Source organism: Rana temporaria, chromosome 10, assembly GCF_905171775.1.
Source record: "Rana temporaria chromosome 10, aRanTem1.1, whole genome shotgun sequence".
NCBI classification, from domain to species: Eukaryota; Metazoa; Chordata; class Amphibia; order Anura; family Ranidae; genus Rana; species Rana temporaria.
The window spans coordinates 80,491,573-80,512,815 of NC_053498.1; the positions used below are offsets into that span (position 1 = coordinate 80,491,573).

Genomic DNA, 21,243 nt, shown 5'->3' on the forward strand with positions numbered 1-21,243 from the left:
CCCCGCCAGGCAAGATGGCGCTGGGGAAGGGGGATTCGACGCGCGGCGGCTTCCAGGCCCAGCCTTCATCTCCCCGGACCGCCGAGGAACATAGCAGAGGGATTGAGGTGAGAGAGAGTCCCCAGCTGAATCCGGGATCCCCTTGGATGGCACAGCCGCCGATGGAGGTGGTAAATGACTTCCCCCCCTGCAGCCCTCCATGACTCAGATGGCGGTGAGAGACTCAGGTACTGGGAAGGGGGGCAGCATGCGCTCTGCGCCGACAGCCACAGCGTGGGGCCCTAGCTCTGTCTCGATCCAGGCTGAGGTGCACAGAGATCCCTTCTCCTCACAGTCCCCAGACCCGCTCCCCTCCCCACAAACTGGCTGCTCACAGCACTCTCCATCTTCCAGCTCCCCTGACAGAGCACTGCTATTCTCTACCTCCCCTGCCTCCTCCACTGATAGACAAATGGCGGAACTTGTTGAACTGACCTACAGCCAGACTAGCTCTGCGCTTTCTCAGGCCCCAGTGACTGCTGCTGCCCATTACTCTGGAGATACGGTATTGCTGGCTAGGTTTTCCGCCCTTTTACAGCAAGAATTGACGAAGGCTTGTACAATGATCACATCCGGAATGAAGGCTGATTTTCAAAATATTGGAGAGCGACTGGACAGTATTGAGACTAAAATGGATGGCACAGTTAAACGTGTGAATCAAAACTCTAGGATGATCACTTCCCTGCAAGACCAACTGGACCAGGCCAACGCAAAGATCGAAGATCTAGAGAATAGGTCCAGGCGCTACAATTTCCGCGTGCGCGGTCTCCCGGAGACGGTCCTTGACTTTGAGGAGGCTGTCAATGCTTTGATGACACAGCTGATACCGGACATTTCCCCTCATCAGTTGGAGTTAGATAGGGTCCATCGTGCCTTAACGGCTCCCAGGCCTGACGGTTTGCCACAAGATATTATCGTCAAGCCACATTACTATAGAATCAAGGAGAAGGTGATGGCGGCTAGGTCACAGGGAAACGTGCCCGTCATGGAACATTCGGTTCAGATATTTGCCGACATATCCCAATCGACGATTCAGAAGAGGAGGGCGTTGAAGCCTCTTTTGAGCCACCTAATTGATCACCGCATTAAATACCGCTGGTCGTTCCCGTTCAGACTCTCCTTCTCATACAAGGGGAAACCCCATTCCTTTTCTACCTTTCAGTCTGGAGAGGAGCTGCTTCGGGAATTGGGACTACTCTCGACGGATCCGAGGGTCCCCTCCAGCGCCTCTGAGATGAGGGATAGGCCAGTGTCCCCCCTCTGGTCCCAGCAAGGCCGCCCTAACAAGAGCAAGAAGTCCACCTTGAACACCTGAATGCCTGTGAATTTGCTTACCTTTTCTTACAGGTTGTGGTGGTTTGGCCCTCTGAACGGCGGCCGTGGTTTGGCTGGACAGTGATTGAGACCATCCTGAGATTACGTTCTATGCCTTAACCTTTATGTTTCTTATATATATTTTATGTTTTTGGTTCTTAGTTTATACCGTTTTTTTAGCTTTCCGGTAAGGTGACGGACCTGAATATGGCCTTTGGGCCTGAGTCCCTCCTTGCTCTCCTTTTGGACCTCTATTGACCGATTCAGCCCGCTCTTCTCATTTTGCGACTGAATTGGGCTGAGGTGGAAACGCGTGCCACTTGAAGTGAACTTGCCTCCTCCTAGCTGGTGGAGGCGACTTTACGTTAAGTGCTGGGAGTTGATTGCTCCCAGGGACACACCGGTGTGTTACAAAATATTCTGCAGCTGTTTATGCTGTAGAATCCCTTTTTCTGCTATTTCCTCTTTCGCTTTTCTTCTTTTTCCTTTTTTCCCCTCTTTTGAGGGGGGGGAAGAGGAGGGGAGAACGAGGTGATGATCACTGTTTGGATTTATTTGTACTTTTTTTTTTCTACCCTGACTACCTTTTCCTTTCTCCAAGCTTCTCTTTTCCGGGGGGCACTCCTACATCGAAACAAAGTATGGTGGGGGCTTCGGGGGACTTCTGGAGCTTGATTTCTGAGACTTCTAAACCGTGAGTACAGTAGACCGAACCATTATGACCCCTAGACATCCAGCAGGCTACACTATTTTGACTCACAATGTTCAGGGCCTTAATTCCCCTACCAAACGGTCTAAAGCATTTCAGCACTATTACAAAATGAGGGCGGACGTCCTACTTTTACAGGAGACACATTTTTCTAAGACCTCGGCCCCTAGATATTTACATTCGAGATACGACGTTTTTTCTATCTAATGGCCCCGATAAAAAACGTGGCGTCGCGATCTGTTTCGCCAAGAAGGTTCCCTTTACACCCTCAACTGTGATCAGAGACAAGGAAGGCCGCTATGTCATGGTGGTGGGGAAGGTTAACGATAGGGAGGTGACCTTTCTCTATTACGCCCCTAATGTAGGTCAATTGTCCTTTTTTCGCTCCATGTTGGACGTAATAATGCCTCACATAGCGGGTCATGTGGTGTTTGGGGGGGATAGCAATACCTCGTTAGATCGGATTCTCGACAAATCTAACCCTGGGAGGGATGTTTTGAAACACGTCCCTAGGCGGAGCAGCGCTATGGCACGTCTGCTCCACAGCTATGACCTGATAGACATTTGGAGGGACTTCCATCCTACCGCCAGGGATTTTACGTATTATTCCCATGTCCACAAAACGTACTCGCGCATAGATCACCTGTTTACACTTTCCCCTTTGCTTCCGTATGTCTCGTCGGCTAAAATATCTCCTATGGCGTGGTCAGATCACTCGTCTGTTCAAATAGTGTTGTCAGACCTCTGGTCTAAGTCAGACCCGTCGCCGTGGCGATTAAATGAGTCCCTATTGAATGACCCTGTCCTTGAAAAGGAGGTGGAGAGGGCTATCCAACTTTATTTCCGGGAGAATCTCTCCCCGGGGGTTTCTCCAGGAACACTCTGGGCTGCCCATAAGGTCACCATTCGGGGGGGTACTACTGCAATTGGCCTCTAGAGTGAAACGGGAACGGGAGCAGGCTATCCGACACAGGAGGATGAGCTTAATCGCCTTATGCGCGACCAAACAGCTAACCCACATATTGACTTTAGAAACCAGATTGATGAGGCCCGGACGGCCCTGAACTTGAGCCTGACCACTAAGGCCGAGAAAATTGACTCCTCGGCCATTTAGTCCTGGTCTCCCTAAGCTGCGGTTGAGATCTGGATTGACCACTCAAAATCCCCAGTCCATACTCCGAGAATTCTCCGCGTTCTACTCTAAATTATACACACCCCCAAGGACCTTCGATGCGGTTGAGGCGGAAGACTTTCTGCTAGACTTGCCCCTTCCCATGCTGTCCACAGACCATGTGGAGATAATGGAGGCGGAATTTACACCGGGTGAAATTGCAGCTGCCATTAAATCCCTAAATCCATCGAAATCGCCGGGCCCTGATGGCTTCACAGGCCATTATTATCGTAAGTACGCCGAGATATTGATCCCACATATTTGCGCCTTTTTTAATGACCTGAGAAGGGGCTCTCCCCTCCCGCCACACGAAAATAGGGCCTTTATACACGTCATTCCCAAACCTAATAAGGATCTCGGCGATTGTGCGAACTACCGCCCCATATCATTGATGAACGTCGATCTTAAATTGCCAACTAAGGTGCTAGCCACACGTATGAATGGGTTTTTATCTAAATACATCCACCCAGATCAGGTGGGTTTTGTGCCCCATAGGCAGGCCTCGGATCAGACCAGACGCGTCATAGACATAATATCGGCCCTGAATTCTGGTTGGGATGGGGGGAGGGAAGCGGGGTGCCTTGCTGTTGTCATTGGACTTGTGCAAGGCATTTGATTCCCTGTCTTGGGATCACCTTTTTTTCATACTTGGGCGGTATGGGTTTGGGTCAAATTTTTTGACGACGCTTCATTCGGTCTACGCAGCCCCTACTGCAAGTCTTTCGGTTAAAGGCTATCGATCCCCGGACATACACATAGGTAGAGGTACCCGACAGGGCTGCCCACTATCCCCCCTGCTGTTCATTATGGCTTTAGAACCTCTCGCTATTAAGATTAGAACACATCCGGACATCCTGGGGGTCAGCTGTGGGGGCCGAGAGCATAAATGCGCTATGTTCGCGGATGACATCCTCTTGCTCCTTTCTTCCCCAGTTGCCTCTATACCTCATTTGAATCTCGTCTTAGGAAAATTCGCAACATTTACGGGACGATCTGTGAATCAGTCTAAATCCCAGGCCCTCAATGTCTCCCTACCACCTCACATAGTTCGAGCCCTTCAACAGTCCTTCGCTTTTAACTGGCAGAAGGATGCCCTGCCTTACCTGGGCATCTTCCTGACCCCGACCCTCTCCACTCTTTATAAGAGGAATTACCCCCCCTGTTTCGTAGACTGCTGGATGATCTCCAGAGATGGTCTCGGAGTCCTCCGTCGTGGTTCGGTAGGCTGTATTCCATTAAAATGACTATTCTCCCCAAGGTATTGTACCTATTCAGGACCCTTCCGATTGCAATAGTGGGTGCGGATCTCAAGAGATTCCAGGCTAAACTGCTTGATTTTATATGGGCTCACGGGAGGCCCAGGGTGAACAGACGGACATTGTACACTCCTAAATTGGGGGGGGGTTTGGGTGTGCCGGATCTTCTCAGATACTTTCATGCAGCTCAATTGGCCCATCTGACCCGCTTCCATACAGCTCGACCCAGGCCGCTCTGGATGGAATTGGAGTCCTCCGTATGCGCGGACAGAGAGGTCTCCCACTTAATGTGGCTTAGGGGGAAGGACAGGCCGCCCATAATGTGTCCGTCTCTGTCGTTCTCTCTCAGCCTATGGGACCGCCTAACGGCCAAACATAAGTTCAAGTCCCCACATACACCTCTGGCACCACTGTTTCATAATCCTCTGTTTATCCCGGGTCTCCACCCCCAGGACTTTACCTGGTGGACCAATAAGGGTCTATTGAGAATAGCGGACTTTTGTGACCATAAAGGAGCTCTCTCAAGACCTGCCCTGCAGGAGAAATACAAACTCCCAAATACTGAGTTTTTCCGTTATACGCAAATTGCCCATTTTTTGTCATCACTGAATCGTGCTTCTGACGTTACTACTAGTACTCCCATGGAGCACCTCTGTACGACCTTTGACAAACATGCGGGACATATATCCCTGATTTATGGTCTTCTATCCTCTAGCTCCCAAAAGTTAGACTATATGCTGAAATGGGAACAGGATACGGGTGAGTCATTAGACCTTGCTGAGTGGGGTACATTGTCGCAAAGCGCCTCTAAAACTTATATTAACACCTCTTTGATAGAAGCAAATTACAAGGTATTGATGAGGTGGTACATGGTCCCGGCGCGAGTGGCAACCTTTGTCCCTGGGGCGTCCCCGCGGTGCTTCAGGGGTTGCGCTGCAGATGGTACTATGTACCACGTTTGGTGGCTATGTCCGAAGGTGAGACGGTTTTGGATCAGTACGTACAACTTTATATACTCACTGACTCAGGTCAATCTCCGTAAGTCGCCTCTGGATGCACTGTTGGGACGTCCGATCAAGGGAACATCGAAATGTACAAAAAAGCTAATAGCATACATATTTACAGCGGCTAGGATTTCAATAGCAAGGTCCTGGAGGTCCCCCACCGTTCCTTTCTACCTGCTGAAGGCTAAATTATCTTGGATAATGGTGAATGAGAGGCTATCTGCCATCCTGGCGGACAAGGTTGCAGTGTTTCACAGGATTTGGGACCCTTGGATTGACTATCTCACGACTACGTGAGATGTAGATTACTATTGGAGGATGACCCTTTGAGGCTGGAGTGCTCCCCCCATCTCTTCCTTCTTTCTTCCTTCCCTCTCCTGTCTTTTCTAGTCTTTTTCCCTTTGGTGCTTTTCTATTCCTTTTTAATTTTTTTTCTTATTATTTTATTGCTGATACATATTACTCTTATTTTACTGAGTAACGGGTCCTTGAGATCAGTTGGGCTGGGAGGCCCGGTAGTAGTTCTGATTAATCCCCCTTTTTTTTCTTATATATCCGTTGACAGTTTTGTGGGATAAATTTGGGTAACTCTCATACGCTGGTTATACTGTTGTATTATCATTGACTCGTACCTGTAACTTGAATTATACTGCATGGACAGATTATGTCTGTCCTTCTATTGTATTTTTACTTTGAAATTTAAATAAAAACATTGGAAACAAAAAAAACCTGAGGACGACACCTCCCACACCCCTTTTCCGAAGCCTTCTGGTATAGCTCATATCACTTATTCCAGGAAGCATCCCTGACAATCTTGGGCACGCTGTACATGTGCAGTGGTGCATCATCGGGGGCTGTATAGAAAATTACGGCGTAGGACCCCGCATGTTGCAAGGGTTCGTGGAACCCCACATACGGGGAGTGGGGAACAATACATTTTTGTTCATCCAATCTTTGCTCTACCTTTTCCTTAAATTCTCTCTACTAAACACCCTTTCTCTTTTTATGTTCAATATCCATTACACTACAGTGGTGTCTGATCATACACCAAAGGACAAGTATACATGCAGGATAAGGCTAAATTCACATGGGTGTTTAGCCATAGCGAGAATCCCAAAGGCAGTATAGCCAATTCCAAAACTCTGTGAGCGGAAGTAACAGCAACCAGAAATAAGCTTCTGAAGACTAAAACAAATATCCTGGAGGGGTTCAGAGTACTGCACTACACAAAGTGCCAAGTTGAGATCCACAGAGTTGACAGGATCCTGATCAGTGGAACAATGCTTGTGACACACACCAAAGAATGTAGAAATCAGTCCCCTGAAAAAAGAACAGCAAGGCTGAAATCTCCCTCTTTATCTAGGGCTGTCCTGGAATTTGATAAACTCGAGATTGGAGAAGAGAAAAAAATATAACCCCCCCGACAAGGAAAAAAACGTTGAGCAACATGCCAAAACATATTTCCAAGTTCAGCAGTAAATCACTCTTGAAGTCACCCTTCAAGCCTTCAGAAGGCTATGAATGACTAAAAAGCAAACCTCCCGTCTCACAAGACCCTGGCTGTAACAGCCATGCCATTATGCCTGCGACTATACAAAAAAAAAAAAGGGGGGGGGGCGGGGAATTAAACCAAGCAACATAAGGTCAAGTCAATCCATAAGAGTCATGGATTGTCTGCCAAGATGTTCCCAATGTCATAGGTACCCAATTATCCAGGATGAAAAGCAATGGAATTCCTTCCACTCTAGTTGTGTAAAGTAGACAAGCAAAACTACAAACTGAAGAAAGGCATAAAGGAGAGAGAACTGGACTCATGCCGAGCATAAACCACAAATGCTCAAGATCCCTGGTTTTGGAGACAAACCTGTCCAGCTGTGCATTGAACCTGGACACCAAAAGATCCACATCCCTGAGACTAAAGCCTCGGTACGATTGTTGGATGACTGAGCTTCTGATTTTTGTCAAAAGGGGCGTGTGGCAGGATCTGGTCTTGCATACCAACGGTACGCAAATTGTCGTTTGACAAACACGAATGTAGTGACGTACTATGAGTGTATAAAGAGGAAGTTCATTTCTCAAGCACCACCCTTTTGGCCCCTTCTGCCAATTTCACATTAGTAGAAGTTTGGTGAACGTTGATTCGAGATTTTTAGATCGTACAACACAAATGCCTTTTAAAATATGTTTGGCATAACTGCATGCAAAGCAGCTTTATTATTATCCCATTAACCAGTTCCCGACCCGCTCATGTACATATACGTCAGCAGAATGGCACTGACAGGCACATCAACGTACCTGTACGTCCTCTGCTTGACGGGGGTCGGGGGTCCGATCGGGACCCCCCCCCGGTACATGGCGCGGGTCGGTAATCTTCAGGAGCGATCCGGGATGCGGGGGCGGCAGTTCGTTTTTGTCCGCCCCCTCCGGATCACTCCCCAGCCAATCAGCTTCCTCCCCCGCCCTCCTCTGCCTGCATTGTAAACACAGGCAGAGGAGGAAGTGATGTCACCGCTCCTCCCGCCGGTATTTTCGTCCGGCGGAGGAGCGGAGACATCACACAGTGAGTACACAAGCACTACACTGACACACAGACACATAGGCTTACGATCCCCCCCCCCGGTCACCCCCCGATCGCCCCCACCAGCCCCCCCCTGTCACACCGTCACTAAATTGCAGTGATCATTTACTGATCACTGCATTTAGTTTCAGTGTGACAGGCAGTTAGTGTCAGGCAGTTAGTGTTAGGTCCAGGATAGCCCCCCCCCCCCCAATAAAGGTTTTAACCCCTTGATCACCCCCTAGTTAACCCTTTCACCCCCCTTTTTCCAGCGTCACTAAGCGATCGTTTTTCTGATCGCTGTATTAGTGTCGCTCGTGCCACTAGGTAGCTAGTTTTTTTTTGAGGTTCGCCGCCATGTTTTTATAGCGTTAGAAAATTTATGGGGGTACCTAACGCTATAAAAACATGGCGGCGAACCTCAAAAAAAACTAGCTACCTAGCGGCACGAGCGACACTAATACAGCGATCAGAAAAACGATCGCTTAGTGACGCTGGCAAAAGGGGGGTGAAAGGGTTAACTAGGGGGTGATCAAGGGGTTAAAACCTTTATTGGGGGGGGGGGGGTAGGGGGCTACACTGGACCTAACACTTTTAACCCCTTGATCACCCCCTAGTTAACCCTTTCACCCCCCTTTTGCCAGCGTCACTAAGCGATCGTTTTTCTGATCGCTGTACTAGTGTCGCTCGTGCCACTAGGTAGCTAGTTTTTTTTTAGGTTCGCCGCCATGTTTTTATAGCGTTAGAAAATTTATGGGGGTACCTAACGCTATAAAAACATGGCGGCGAACCTCAAAAAAAAAACTAGCTACCTAGTGGCACGAGCGACACTAATACAGCGATCAGAAAAACGATCGCTTAGTGACGCTGGCAAAAGGGGGGTGAAAGGGTTAACTAGGGGGTGATCAAGGGGTTAAAACCTTTATTGGGGGGGGGGGGGGGTAGGGGGCTACACTGGACCTAACACTTTTAACCCCTTGATCACCCCCTAGTTAACCCTTTCACCCCCCTTTTGCCAGCGTCACTAAGCGATCGTTTTTCTGATCGCTGTATTAGTGTCGCTCGTGCCGCTAGGTAGCTAGTTATTTTTTGAGGTTCGCCCGCCAGGTTTTTATAGCGTTAGGTACCCCCATACATTTTCTAATAAAGGTTTTAACCCCTGATTGCCCCTAGAGTTAACCCTTTCACCCCCCTTTTGCCAGCGTCACTAAGCGATCGTTTTTCTGATCGCTGTATTAGTGCCGCTGGTGCCGCTAGGTAGCTAGTTATTTTTTGAGGTTCGCCCTCCAGGTTTTTATAGCGTTAGGTACCCCCATACATTTTCTAATAAAGGTTTTAACCCCTGATTGCCCCTAGAGTTAACCCTTTCACCCCCTATTGCCAGCGTCACTAAGCGATCGTTTTTCTGATCGCTGTATTAGTGTCGCTGGTGCCGCTAGGTAGCTAGTTAGTGCCAGTAACGCTTACACCCACGCGCAAAACATACTCCCCCCATATGTGGAATTACACCCCAAAATACATTCTGCTGCTTCTCCTGAGTACGGGGCTACCACATGTGTGAGACTTTTTGGGAGCCTAGCCGCGTACGGGACCCCAAAAAACAATCACCGCCTTCAGGCTTTCTAAGGGTGTAAATTTTTGATTTCACTCCTCACTACCCATCACAGTTTCGAAGGCCATAAAATGCCAAAATAGCACAAAAAAACCCCAAATGACCCCATTTTGGAAAGTAGACACCCCAAGCTATTTTCTGAGAGGGATGTCGAGTCCATGGAATATTTTATATTTTGACACAAGTTGCGGGAATATGATAAACTGATTTTTTTTTGCACAAAGTTGTCACTAAATGATATATTTCTCACACATGCCATGGTTATATGTGGAATTGCACCCCAAAATACATTCTGCTGCTTCTCCTGAGTACAGGGATACCACATGTGTGGGACTTTTTGGGAGCGTAGCCACGTACGGGGCCCCGAAAACCAATCACCATCTTCAAGATTTCTAAGGGCATACATTTTTGATTTCACTCCTCACTACCTATCATAGTTTTGAAGGCCATAAAATGCCAAGATGGCACACAACCCCCCCAAATGACCCCATTTTGTAAAGAAGACACCCCAAGCTATTTGCTGAGAGGCATGTTAAGTCCATGGAATATTACATTTTTTTGCCCCAAGTGATTGAATATTGACCAAAAAAAAAAAAAAAAAAAAAAAAAAATTACAAAACGTTGTCACTAAATGATATATTTCTCACACATGCCATGGTTATATGTGGAATTGCACCCCAAAATACATTCTGCTGCTTCTCCTGAGTACGGAGATACCACATGTGTGGGACTTTTTGGGAGCTTAGCCGCGTACGGGACCCCGAAAACCAATCACCACCTTCAAGATTTGTGTGAGTGAAATCAAAAATTTATGTCCTTAGAAATCTTGAAGGTGGTGATTGGTTTTCGGTGTCCCGTACGCGGCTAAGCTCCCAAAAAGTCCCACACATGTGGTATCCCCGTACTCAGGAGAAGCAGCAGAATGTATTTTGGGGTGCAATACCACATATAACCATGGCATGTGTGAGAAATATATCATTTAGTGACAACGTTTTGTAATTTATTTTTTATTTATTTTTTTGGTCAATATTCAATCACTTGGGGCAAAAAAAAATTAAATATTCCATGGACTCAACATGCCTCTCAGCAAATAGCTTGGGGTGTCTTCTTTCCAAAATGGGGTCATTTGGGGGGGTTGTGTGCCATCTTGGCATTGTATGGCCTTCAAAACTATGATAGGTAGTGAGGAGTGAAATTAAAAATTTATGCCCTTAGAAATCTTGAAGGTGGTGATTGGTTTTCGGGGTCCCGTACGCGGCTAGGCTCCCAAAAAGTCCCACACATGTGGTATCCCTGTACTCAGGAGAAGCAGCAGAATGTATTTTGGGGTGCAATTCCACATATAACCATGGCATGTGTGAGAAATATATCATTTAGTGACAACTTTGTGCAAAAAAAAAATCAGTTTGTCATATTCCCGCAACTTGTGTCAAAATATAAAATATTCCATGGACTCGACATGCCTCTCAGCAAATAGCTTGGGGTGTCTACTTTCCAAAATGGGGTCATTTGGGGGGGTTTTGTGCTATTTTGGCATTTTATGGCCTTCGAAACTGTGATAGGTAGTGAGGAGTGAAATCAAAAATTTGCGCCCTTAGAAATGCTGAAGGCGGTGCTTGGTTTTCGGGGTCCCGTACGTGGCTAGGCTCCCAAAAAGTCCCACACATGTGGTATCCCCGTACTCAGAAGAAGCAGCAGAATGTATTTTGGGGTGCAATTCCACATATAACCATGGCATGTGTGAGCAATATATCATTTAGTGACAACTTTTTGTAATTTTTTTTTTATTTTTATTTTTTTGTCATTATTCAATCACTTGGGACAAAAAAAAAAAAATATTCAATGGACTCAACATGCCTCTCAGCAGTTTCCCTGGGGTGTCTACTTTCCAAAATGGGGTCATTTGGGGGGGGTTTTGTACTGCCTTGCCATTTTAGCACCTCAAGAAATGAGATAGGCAGTCATAAAATAAAAGTTGTGTAAATTCCAGAAAATGTACCCTAGTTTGTAGACGCTATAATTTTTGCGAAAACCAATAAATATACGCTTATTGCGATTTTTTTTACAAAAGACATGTGGCCGAATACATTTTGGCCTAAATGTTTGACTAAAATTTAGTTTATTCGATATTTTTTACTTTTTGTTATAAGAAAAATCTTTTGTTTTCAAAATTTTCAGTCTTTTTCCGTTTATATCGCAAAAAATAAAAATCGCATAGGCAATCAAATACCATCAAAAGAAAGCTCTATTTGTGGGAAGAAAAGGACGCAAATTTTGTTTCGGTACAACATTGCATGACCGCGCAATTACCAGTTAAAGCAGCGCAGTGACAAATTGTAAAAACACCTTGGGTCTTTAGACAGCGTATTGGTCCGGGGCTTAAGTGGTTAAAGAAGATGAGAATTTTGACATTTCATCAATTGCCGTGTCACGAATGTCAATTCTAGATTAAGGGAAAAAAAAAAAAAAACACTGTAGTTTACAAGACCAACCTCTTCCCAGTCGTTCCTTGATTCCGAGTAGGCGTGTTTGTACTTTTGACATGGAGCCGGTGGTCACAAAAAATGTACTAGCCTGTCATCCAACATTTGTTGGCTGAAAATTGGAAAACAATTGTCTAAAAAAGGAGCGTACGAACGGTGAGAATTTCGGACAACAGCCTGTCAAATGACAATCCCCTTCCGATATTCAAGGTACACACAGAGGGCAACCGATCAGGAAACTGCAAGATAGCCCAGGGCACTAAGCAGTCAGATATTGATAGAAGTGTCAGAGAAAAATAAATAAAAATTAATGGTTTCAAAAAGGAAAAAAAAAAAACAACATCCATGGTCCTGAATAGAACCCCTGTGTCCTGTAATATATAAATAAGATAAAGGGAGTTACCCAAAGGGGTCTGCCCGGAGAGGGAAAATAAAAGCCTTGAGGAAAGTCTCAAATCGCTTATCCACAGGATCCCTAGAAGTAGAAAAGTCCACAACCAGAATGGTAATAGATTTATTAAGGAAAGAGATGCTGGGACTTCCTCTGGAAAAGCCAATTTTTGGAGACTTCTTCGTCCAAGAAGTATTGTTTGCACAAAGTGCTTAGGAGGAACAAACATTTTTTTGGATAATTCTAATCCTCATAGACATCATCCTTTATTAAAGGCATGAACGGGAAACAGAGGTTTTCTAGGGCCCATATTGGCTCTCAGGTACGGTAGAGTCTAGTTTAAAGACATCGGTGGTCCTCCTCTATGGGCACCAAAATTGTATATTTTTATTTTGTCGATTCCGTGGCAGAGGGACCTTCTTCTACAGAATAATAATTTGAGGAAGAATCTGCCCTGGTTATATCCCCATCCCCAATCGAGGCAGTTGGAAAATTCAGAGTGAGAGTTGAGATGAAGGCCAAGGGGCTTTTTTTTAATGGATTTTATTTAAAAAATGTCACCATCTCGGTTTTCAAAGAAGACATTAGGGAGGAGAATTCTTGTTTGCTCAAACAAGAAGAACCTGGTGTTCTAATGACGCTTCTCCCAGGTCAGGAGTTGGCGGGGAGTCCTAAATTACTGATAAGAAGGTTCTTACCATTTATGGGAGCCAACAGATGGTGCCTATGCATGTGTACTGTGTGCAGGCAGTTTTAAAATGGCGGTAGCGCACTGCCACAACAGTGAAAACAAGATCTACCCTGGCGAATTGAAAGATCAATATTCATATCCTTTCCCCAAATGCAAAACTTCATCTAGTGACAGTAAATTTCAAGATACTTGTGAGATCTGAGCACTTCCTTCTTTAAATTTGCCACTTTTCCTTAGCTCAGCATCAATAGGACACCTTTTTAACCTGGGGAGAGCAAAGCTTTAATTGATCTGTCCAAAGCGATTAAACCTTTTCAACAGGTTTTGGAGCCTCAATGGCAACAGGGTGGGTGGCCATGAATATTGATCGATCAATTTGCCAAACTTTGGAGATAACAGGTGTGACTGTAGGGCAATTGTTCTTCCCTCATTTTTTGTGGCATAGACGTCCCCCCATTGGACCTCCTGGTGGGTCTTGGGGATAATTTGGAACCGTGATCATTTAAAAAAAAAAAAGTGGTATAGTATTAAAAATGTCCTACAAAAGCTCCAGAAGAAGCCATGTTTGTGGTGAAACATGTAGAGGCAACCATTATTTTGTATCGTGACCACAGGGCTTTCTTGCCCTAATTTTATGAGTAGTTTTATACTATGTAATAATAAAATGTCCAATTTTTTGTAAATTTGATTTTGATTGATTTTGTTGCACCTCAAAACGCCTCTTTGGGCATTTCTTGTTGTATTTAAAAAAGATGGTGCTTTGTTAAAATCTCCAAGCTCCAATACATTTTTACAGAAGAAATTCCTAACCCATCATCTCTCATACAGAGATGGAACCATCACCTAAGGACACTGGGTAAAAACCGATGATCACGTGGTGGGAGGGGTTTTAGGAGGGAGTGTCTAAAGCTTTGAGTGGTTTTGCCAGTATCCATTCACCTGAAGGTGCAGCACATAACCCATCTGTTAGGATTGAAGGCCTGTATCCTGTACTATAAGAAAACAAAATGTGGTTGTTCATACATCTTAAAGAGGATCTTCACTCTGCCCCCATTTACTTTTTCTAACCCCTGAATACCTGATGCTGGGTTGTCATCAATCAGATGCTCACCCACCCAACAAATCCAGCACTGCCCTGCAGAGAACCACTTCTCTTCTGCCATCGCTCGGGTCCCGCACTGCCATCTTCTTCTAAGATGTTCAGGCTGCCACCTCCCAATGATGAGATGTTAGGATTGCCCCCTTTCTACTTTTATGAATGGAAGACTATGCCTCCTGGAAAATGTGATGTAAATATCCCAGGAACTGGGCGCGCTGCACATCAATTTTCCTAGAATGGATGGGGTTAGAGAGGAGGAACGTTTATTTTCAAGGTGAACATCTGCTTCAAGTCGCTTGCAGAAAGGAGATTTACAAAGACAACAATGAGCAGTTCAGCAGCAAAAGGTTTTTAACAAAAAAAGCTATGTGGCATTCATTTGAATCAACACATGTCCCGTTAATCAGAACCGTCAATGAACAGTTCATGTTGGTTATTTTAAGGCACACATTTTGAAATCACTGCTGCTGATTTACACTCTACAAAGTCTGTACATGAACACTTCTAGTCCTACAAGGGAGAGGTCATGAACTGATGACCTCTAATAATCTCAGGCACTTGTGTGACACTCAGGGATCGACATCCAAGCCCACAGATACATTTCATACAAAAGTAAAGAAGTAGTTTGTCCAGGGAACTTTTTGCTTCTTCTACAGCGGATGTATACTGTCCATACATACTATAAAAATGAACTTGCATCAAAGGAAAATGTTGAATAATAGGTTTAGTTGTTTTTTTTATTTTGGCCAAGAGCCCAGGAACAGCTAGTGATACTCTGCAAGAATCTGCTGGCATAAGCCCAGATTTCAGAGTTATAAAGAGACATGGTAATCTTTACCTCCATAAGACTTGCAATATCAGAGCTCGGAACAGCACCTGCTCTAACAAGTGGTTACAGATAAACAGCCAGTGATCATTTCATTAAGAACTAAAAGCAGAGTGTAAATGACATACTTGGGGTATTTTCAAATGTGTTAATGCTTGTGTACAATGAGATGGATTGTAGCTCCCTGTGATACGGACTGGAAAACAAGACATGAATGTTGGATATAGCCACACGAATATTAAAATGCAGCCATGAATCCTTGGGGAACTTCATAGGGTAAAAAATTAAAAACCTTAAGGGTTTTCCAATATCTAACTTATACAGTAAGAGCTACTGCACAGCTAATAGTAAAAATTGAAAATGTATAATTTGGTTTAAATTTGCTTAGAAAAAAAAAAAAATATGACACTTTCCCAATCCAGTCTATATTGTTAACATGCGAGATGGCCTAAGCCTCATACCACTCCACAAGCCACGCCACCCTGACATGTTTCATCCCACCCACTGGGGCCTCAACTGGCCCTACATACACAGGCACATATCTATCTTTCTTAGAGTCTTAGATAAAAGGAAGCCCATAACATTCATAGCCAGTAAAGCTGATGCAGTATAGTGGGCACCACAAGTTGCCATATCCACAGTACTACTTATCTTCCTATTTAAAATAAGAACTACATAAAAAGTAGACGTACATCTTAATTTTGTTTTGCCTTTTTTGGGGTTAGGAGCCTGTAAAGCATTGCACCTGTTGTCAGCAGGTCGTGGGTTAATGCCACGGTCCAGCAGACTGTCTGTGTAGCGATCTGCCCGTACCACCGTTACGAGCTAGCAGTTACAGAGTGATAGAAAGCTCAATGAACTACCTTGAGTGCTCAGAGAAACCTGTTAGTTCATTGAGAACTACAAGCCAACTGCCACAAAGGCTGTTGGATACTTGTAGTTCTTTGATGCACAGGGTTCTGTGGATCAATGAAGCAGCCACGTGGGCAGAGCCAAGCATGGCTGCGCTCCCTTTGAATTGTGACAGCCAGTGTGGGGAGAGGACGATCCCCGTCTCGCTGTTACAAGGGTGGGGTGATCAGGGGGAGAGGGTTCAGATGCTGAACATGTTACATCCTAAATATGGGTGGAACATGTAAACATGTTAAAGAACGTGAGCTCATCCTTAAATATTATTTGCACAGAGCTAGAGGCACTCCATAACTTACAGTTGATTCATCACGTGGTCCTAGAAGCAATCTGAAGAGGCAGGTGCAGCTACCAAGATACGAGACCCCTTATGGTACGACAGTATGGATCATTACTTTGCTGACTACACGTTACAGGCTTCCTATAAGCAACATTCCTAGTTCAAAATAAATATCTTAAGATCTGTGAAAGGAATGGTCACACATAGCCCCATAGTAACACCAGGGTCATCATCATGCAATTTTGCTAAAAAACAAAAGCTACACTGTGAATAGCAAAATAATCTCAAAATACTCCAGAATGAGGCTACGCTCAGCATCAAAAAATCTTCAATATTCCCAATACATAAGTGGGTTCAAATCAAGCAGTTCGCCTATAAAGACAGCACAAGGTAATTTGTTTAATACATGATAGTTAAAGCGGAATTCCACCCAAAATTGGAACTTCCGCTTATCCCACTCCTCACCCCCTTACATGCCACATTTGGCATGTAAGTTTTTTTGGGGGGGAGTGGGGGCTTCAGGAGGAGTGGGACTTCCTGTCCCACTTCCTCCTTCTGCCGAGAGGCTGGTTAGGCGATTAAGCTTAATCGCCTACAGCAGCCCCTTCCGTCCTAGGCGATCTCCTGTCCAATCAGACGGCGCGCGTGCATGCGCAGTGCCGCTCGCGCATGCGCAGTGGGTGCCTGGCCGTGAAGCCGAAAGCTGTCACGGCCGGGTGCCCACAGTTCAAATGAAGGCGCCAGCCGGGGAGGGGGAGGGAGAGGAGCGGAGCCCCGGCCGGCGCGTCGCTGGAACGCTGGAGCAGGTAAGTGTATGTTTATTAAAAGCCAGCAGCTACACTTTTTGTAGCTGCTGACTTTTAATAAACATAAAACTTGGCTGGAACACCCCCTTTAACCCCTTGATACCAACGTAACATACATGTGGCCTCACTGGACTGGGCTTTTTTTTTTATGGGGCCACACAAATGTGTATCTGTCTTTGTGCTGGAAGCATGCTGCATAGTGCGCTTCTAGCACAAAGACTGGGGTCTCAGCGGTAGCCCCGGCCCTGTACCAACGATCGGGTCACCTATCGCCTCAGATTGGCTATGACAGTGATCTGTCACTGTGAATCTTTTTTTTCCTCTCTGTGAATGGAGGTGAGAGATGCATTGCATTTCTCTCTTGCCTGGCAGAGAGAAGATTTTTTTTTTTTAAAACCATTTTTTTTTTTTTTAATTGGCATTAGTGTCAAGTTTATTTTGGCTTTTTCTTTAGTGGTAGGTTATGGTAGAAAAAGGAAATATACAACTAAAATTTGGAAAAAAAAAACAAATTTTTGTTTTTATTATTTTGGCCCAGTCCCCCCCCCAAAAAAATAAAATGAAATCCAAGGAGATCTCTATTACCATTTACCACTAAATGAAAGACCAATTTGTCCTGAAAAAAATATAAAAAAATATATATAATCCACCTGGATGCACAAAGTAGTTGTGATGATATGTACGGTTTTACTAACATATCTTAAAATTGCAAAAATTGTGCTTTGGTATTTAGAGATTTATTTTAAAGCAGTACTACAGAAAATGACAACCCCAAGCTTCTAAATATGAAAAGAACTGTTTACCAATAATTAATATAGAACGTTAAGAGCATTGTATAATAAAAAATGAAATTGCACCACCTTGTGGCCACATACAATCATCATCGAAAAAACAATTGGGTCACTATGTTGACAGCCAAGCCAACAGTTTTCGTTGAACTAATTGTTTTACTTTTTTTTTATGTTATACCTTGAATGATTACTCTTTATATACTGTTAGACAAACTCTTACAAATGGCTGCCAATCAAAGTAACTCCAACCATATAGCTTTTGGATTTACCTTTGCCTTTTGAACTGTTTCAACGTCATCTTTTGCCTTTTTTGTGGTTTCAACATCCATAGCCTCTTCATCATCACTACTGTCTAATATCCGTACAGTCTTCCTTGGAATACGTTTTACAGGAGATGCAGAATCATCAGTCGGGGCTGTACCATTTCTCTCTTTTAATGGATGTTCCTTGGCACTACAAAACATACAGACTCTTCAGTAATCAAACCAACCACATTTATATATTCTGGACATGTCACATTTGCAATTGAAACCAATATCCTAAAAAGTGTACCAATAAGATGCTTCCTTGTTAGGATGAAATCGCAGGTGCTATGCTGCTACAGAGTGCTTTGTTCACAGAAGAAAAAAAAATAAAAATTATTTGTGCCCATGGTGGCATCCTAAGCCTTCACATTTGGACCTCATCAGCAGAGCAACATTAGCTTGCCATGCATGCTGTTGCTTTTGGTCAGTTGAAATTCCATTCAGGCAGTAACCATGGCATTCCTTTTTGCTAGAGTAAATTATAACATTATTTATACCAAGTTTACCTCTCAGTTGAGTAAAAATAACCGTTACTTTTAGTGCAGGTACGTACTAGCATTGGAAAACGATACATTCTAGAAACCCTGACTTCAGACAAATTGTGACGCAATGGCAATATTAGTGTAAAGTAACTGCTGTCCCTAAATGTCAAAAATAGTTAAAATTTCACATAGAAAATACATATCTTACAAAATCTCAAAGTACCCGCTTCAACATTTTTTTTTCCTTCTTTTGATTTTGAATATAGTATAGAAGGGTTACACCCCTGTCAGGTTTTTATTGCTGTGTCAACACTAGGTAGACATACACCCTCTGTATAAATCCCAAAGATCTTTGCCAAAATGTTCAACTTGTAATCAGAAGAAGTGGGGGGAAATCTTTTCAAATGGGACTTTTTTCAATGGGACTTTTTTCAATGGGACTTTTTTCAATGGGACTTTTCTGTTGACAACTTCCCAGGAGGGAAAACCCTCTCATTTCCTGTTGCATTTCTAGGACAGAAAGCAAAAACCCTCCCTAATGAAACGTAAAGCAAAAAAAAAAATATATATATATTGCAAGGGGTTGAACCCTTCCCTCCCCTATAGGAGTCCTGAAATAAGCCAGCAACATTATCAAAATAAATATACAGTATATGTATATCAAAAGAAGCATGCTGTTGGGGCACTCTATATGTGAAAGTTAGCTTTGTACTTAGGAACCCTGTAATTATCTACCACATAGAGAGCTTCCACGCAAAAAAAGTGGTGAGGCTGTTGTGACCATAATTATTGTTCACCTAATCAGTTAAAGCGGAGTTCCACCCTGAAAAAAAAAATTCCCACCAAAAATCTAAAAAATTAAATAAAAAAATCTCTTCATCTTCCGTGGTGGATTCTCTTCCTCCTCCTACACTCGGTTTCTTCTTGTGAATGGGGCGCGCTGCATTCTGGGAACTGTGTGCATCCCAGAAAGCAGCCGGCCCATTCACAAAATTCCACGCTGCTCACACATGGGCAGTGTGCATGGCGGCGCCTGGAGCTGCCAGGATCGAGGATCGGCCTCAGCCGACATCGCTGGCGACTAGGACAGGTAAGTGTCCTTATTAAAAGTCAGCAGCTACAGTGTTAGCAGCTGCTGACTTTTTTTTTACCGGAGCTCCGCTTTAAATGGTATGGTGGTTTGTGCAAAAAATATCCTTAGAACAATAATAAAAAAAAAATAATGGACTCAAGGGGTTGTAAAGGTTCGTTTTTATTTATTTTCTAAATAGGTTCCTTTAAGCTAGTGCATTGTTGGTTCACTTACCTTTTCCTTCGATTTCCCTTCTAAATGTTTTTTTTCCTTTGTCTGAATTTCTCACTTCCCGTTTCTCCTCAGTAAACTTGCGACCATCATCCGAGCCGTTCTGGCTGGGGGTTAGTCAGCCAGAACAGCTTACTGAGGAGGAACGGGAAGGGAGACAGAAAAAAAAAACATTTAGAAGGGAAATCGAAAGGAAAAAAGTAAGTGAACCAACAACGCACTAGTTTAAAAGGAACCTATTTAGAGAATAAAAATGAACCTTTACAACCCCTTTAACACATATAAAAAGAGAAAAAAAAAAAACAATATCTCAAAATGAAATACTTTTTCAGTTGCAATGAAAGTAAATGCTTACTTTTTACTGGTAGAACATTTCCCTTTTTGAGAACCATGATCTTCTGTTTTTCCCTCTTCTTTCTTTACAGCCCCTCCTGGTTTGGGCTGAAAAAATGACCTTGCAGGGGAGAAGAAAAAAAAGAAAAGATTGAAACTTACTGCTTTCATGGACCTGGGCAGTCAAAGCAGAGGGCACATGTAAAACACACAAATATGGGCCCACGGCCACCAATGCTAGGGCCTATTACTGCGTCCATTGACACCAATGCTTGGGGCTATTAATGCACCCACTGACACCAATGCTGGGGGCTATTGGTGAGTCAACCAACACCAGTAATTGCAGTTATTACTTTCACGGACACCAATATTGGGCGTCATTGCGTTCACCGACACCAATGTTGAGGATCATTATTGCACTCATGGACACCAATTATGGGAGATACTACAGCGTCCACCGATACCAACGCATGGGGTTATTATTGCATCTTCTGACACTTATGCTAGGAATTATTATTGTGGTCACTGGCGCTAATGCTGGGGGTTACTACTGTGTTCACCGACACCAATGCTCGGGAGGGGGGATATTAATGCATTCAACTACACCAGTGCTGGGGGTCTTAATTGCATCCATTAATACCAATGCTGGGGGGGGGGGGGGGGGGGGATAAGTGCATCCACTGAAAATGAATTGTGTCGATATTAATTTCACTGACACTAAAGATGGGGGTTTTTATCACAACATTGATACCAATGGTTATACCAAGGGTTATTATTGCTGTCCACTGGCACCAATGTAGAGGGCTATTACTGCAGTCACTGACACCTGAGAGGAGGTTATTGCTACATCCCCTGACACCAGCATTGGGGTTATTGTGCTGC

At 44.3% G+C, this 21,243-nt stretch overlaps 1 protein-coding gene across 4 annotated transcripts in view; it reads right to left on the reverse strand.

Moving 5' to 3' along the window:
* LIG1 (DNA ligase 1) overlaps positions 1 to 21,243 on the reverse strand; it is a 138,349-nt gene that overhangs the window by 96,068 nt on the left and 21,038 nt on the right. For 3 of the 4 annotated variants that reach the window (XM_040325569.1, XM_040325567.1, XM_040325566.1), the window contains exons 3-4: positions 20,384 to 20,482; positions 18,208 to 18,391 (exon numbers count right to left, since the gene is read on the reverse strand). In XM_040325569.1, the coding sequence (XP_040181503.1) occupies positions 18,208 to 18,391; positions 20,384 to 20,482 (283 nt within the window). The remainder of the gene's footprint in view (positions 1 to 18,207; positions 18,392 to 20,383; positions 20,483 to 21,243) is intronic. The other variant, XM_040325568.1, reaches the window with a different exon arrangement.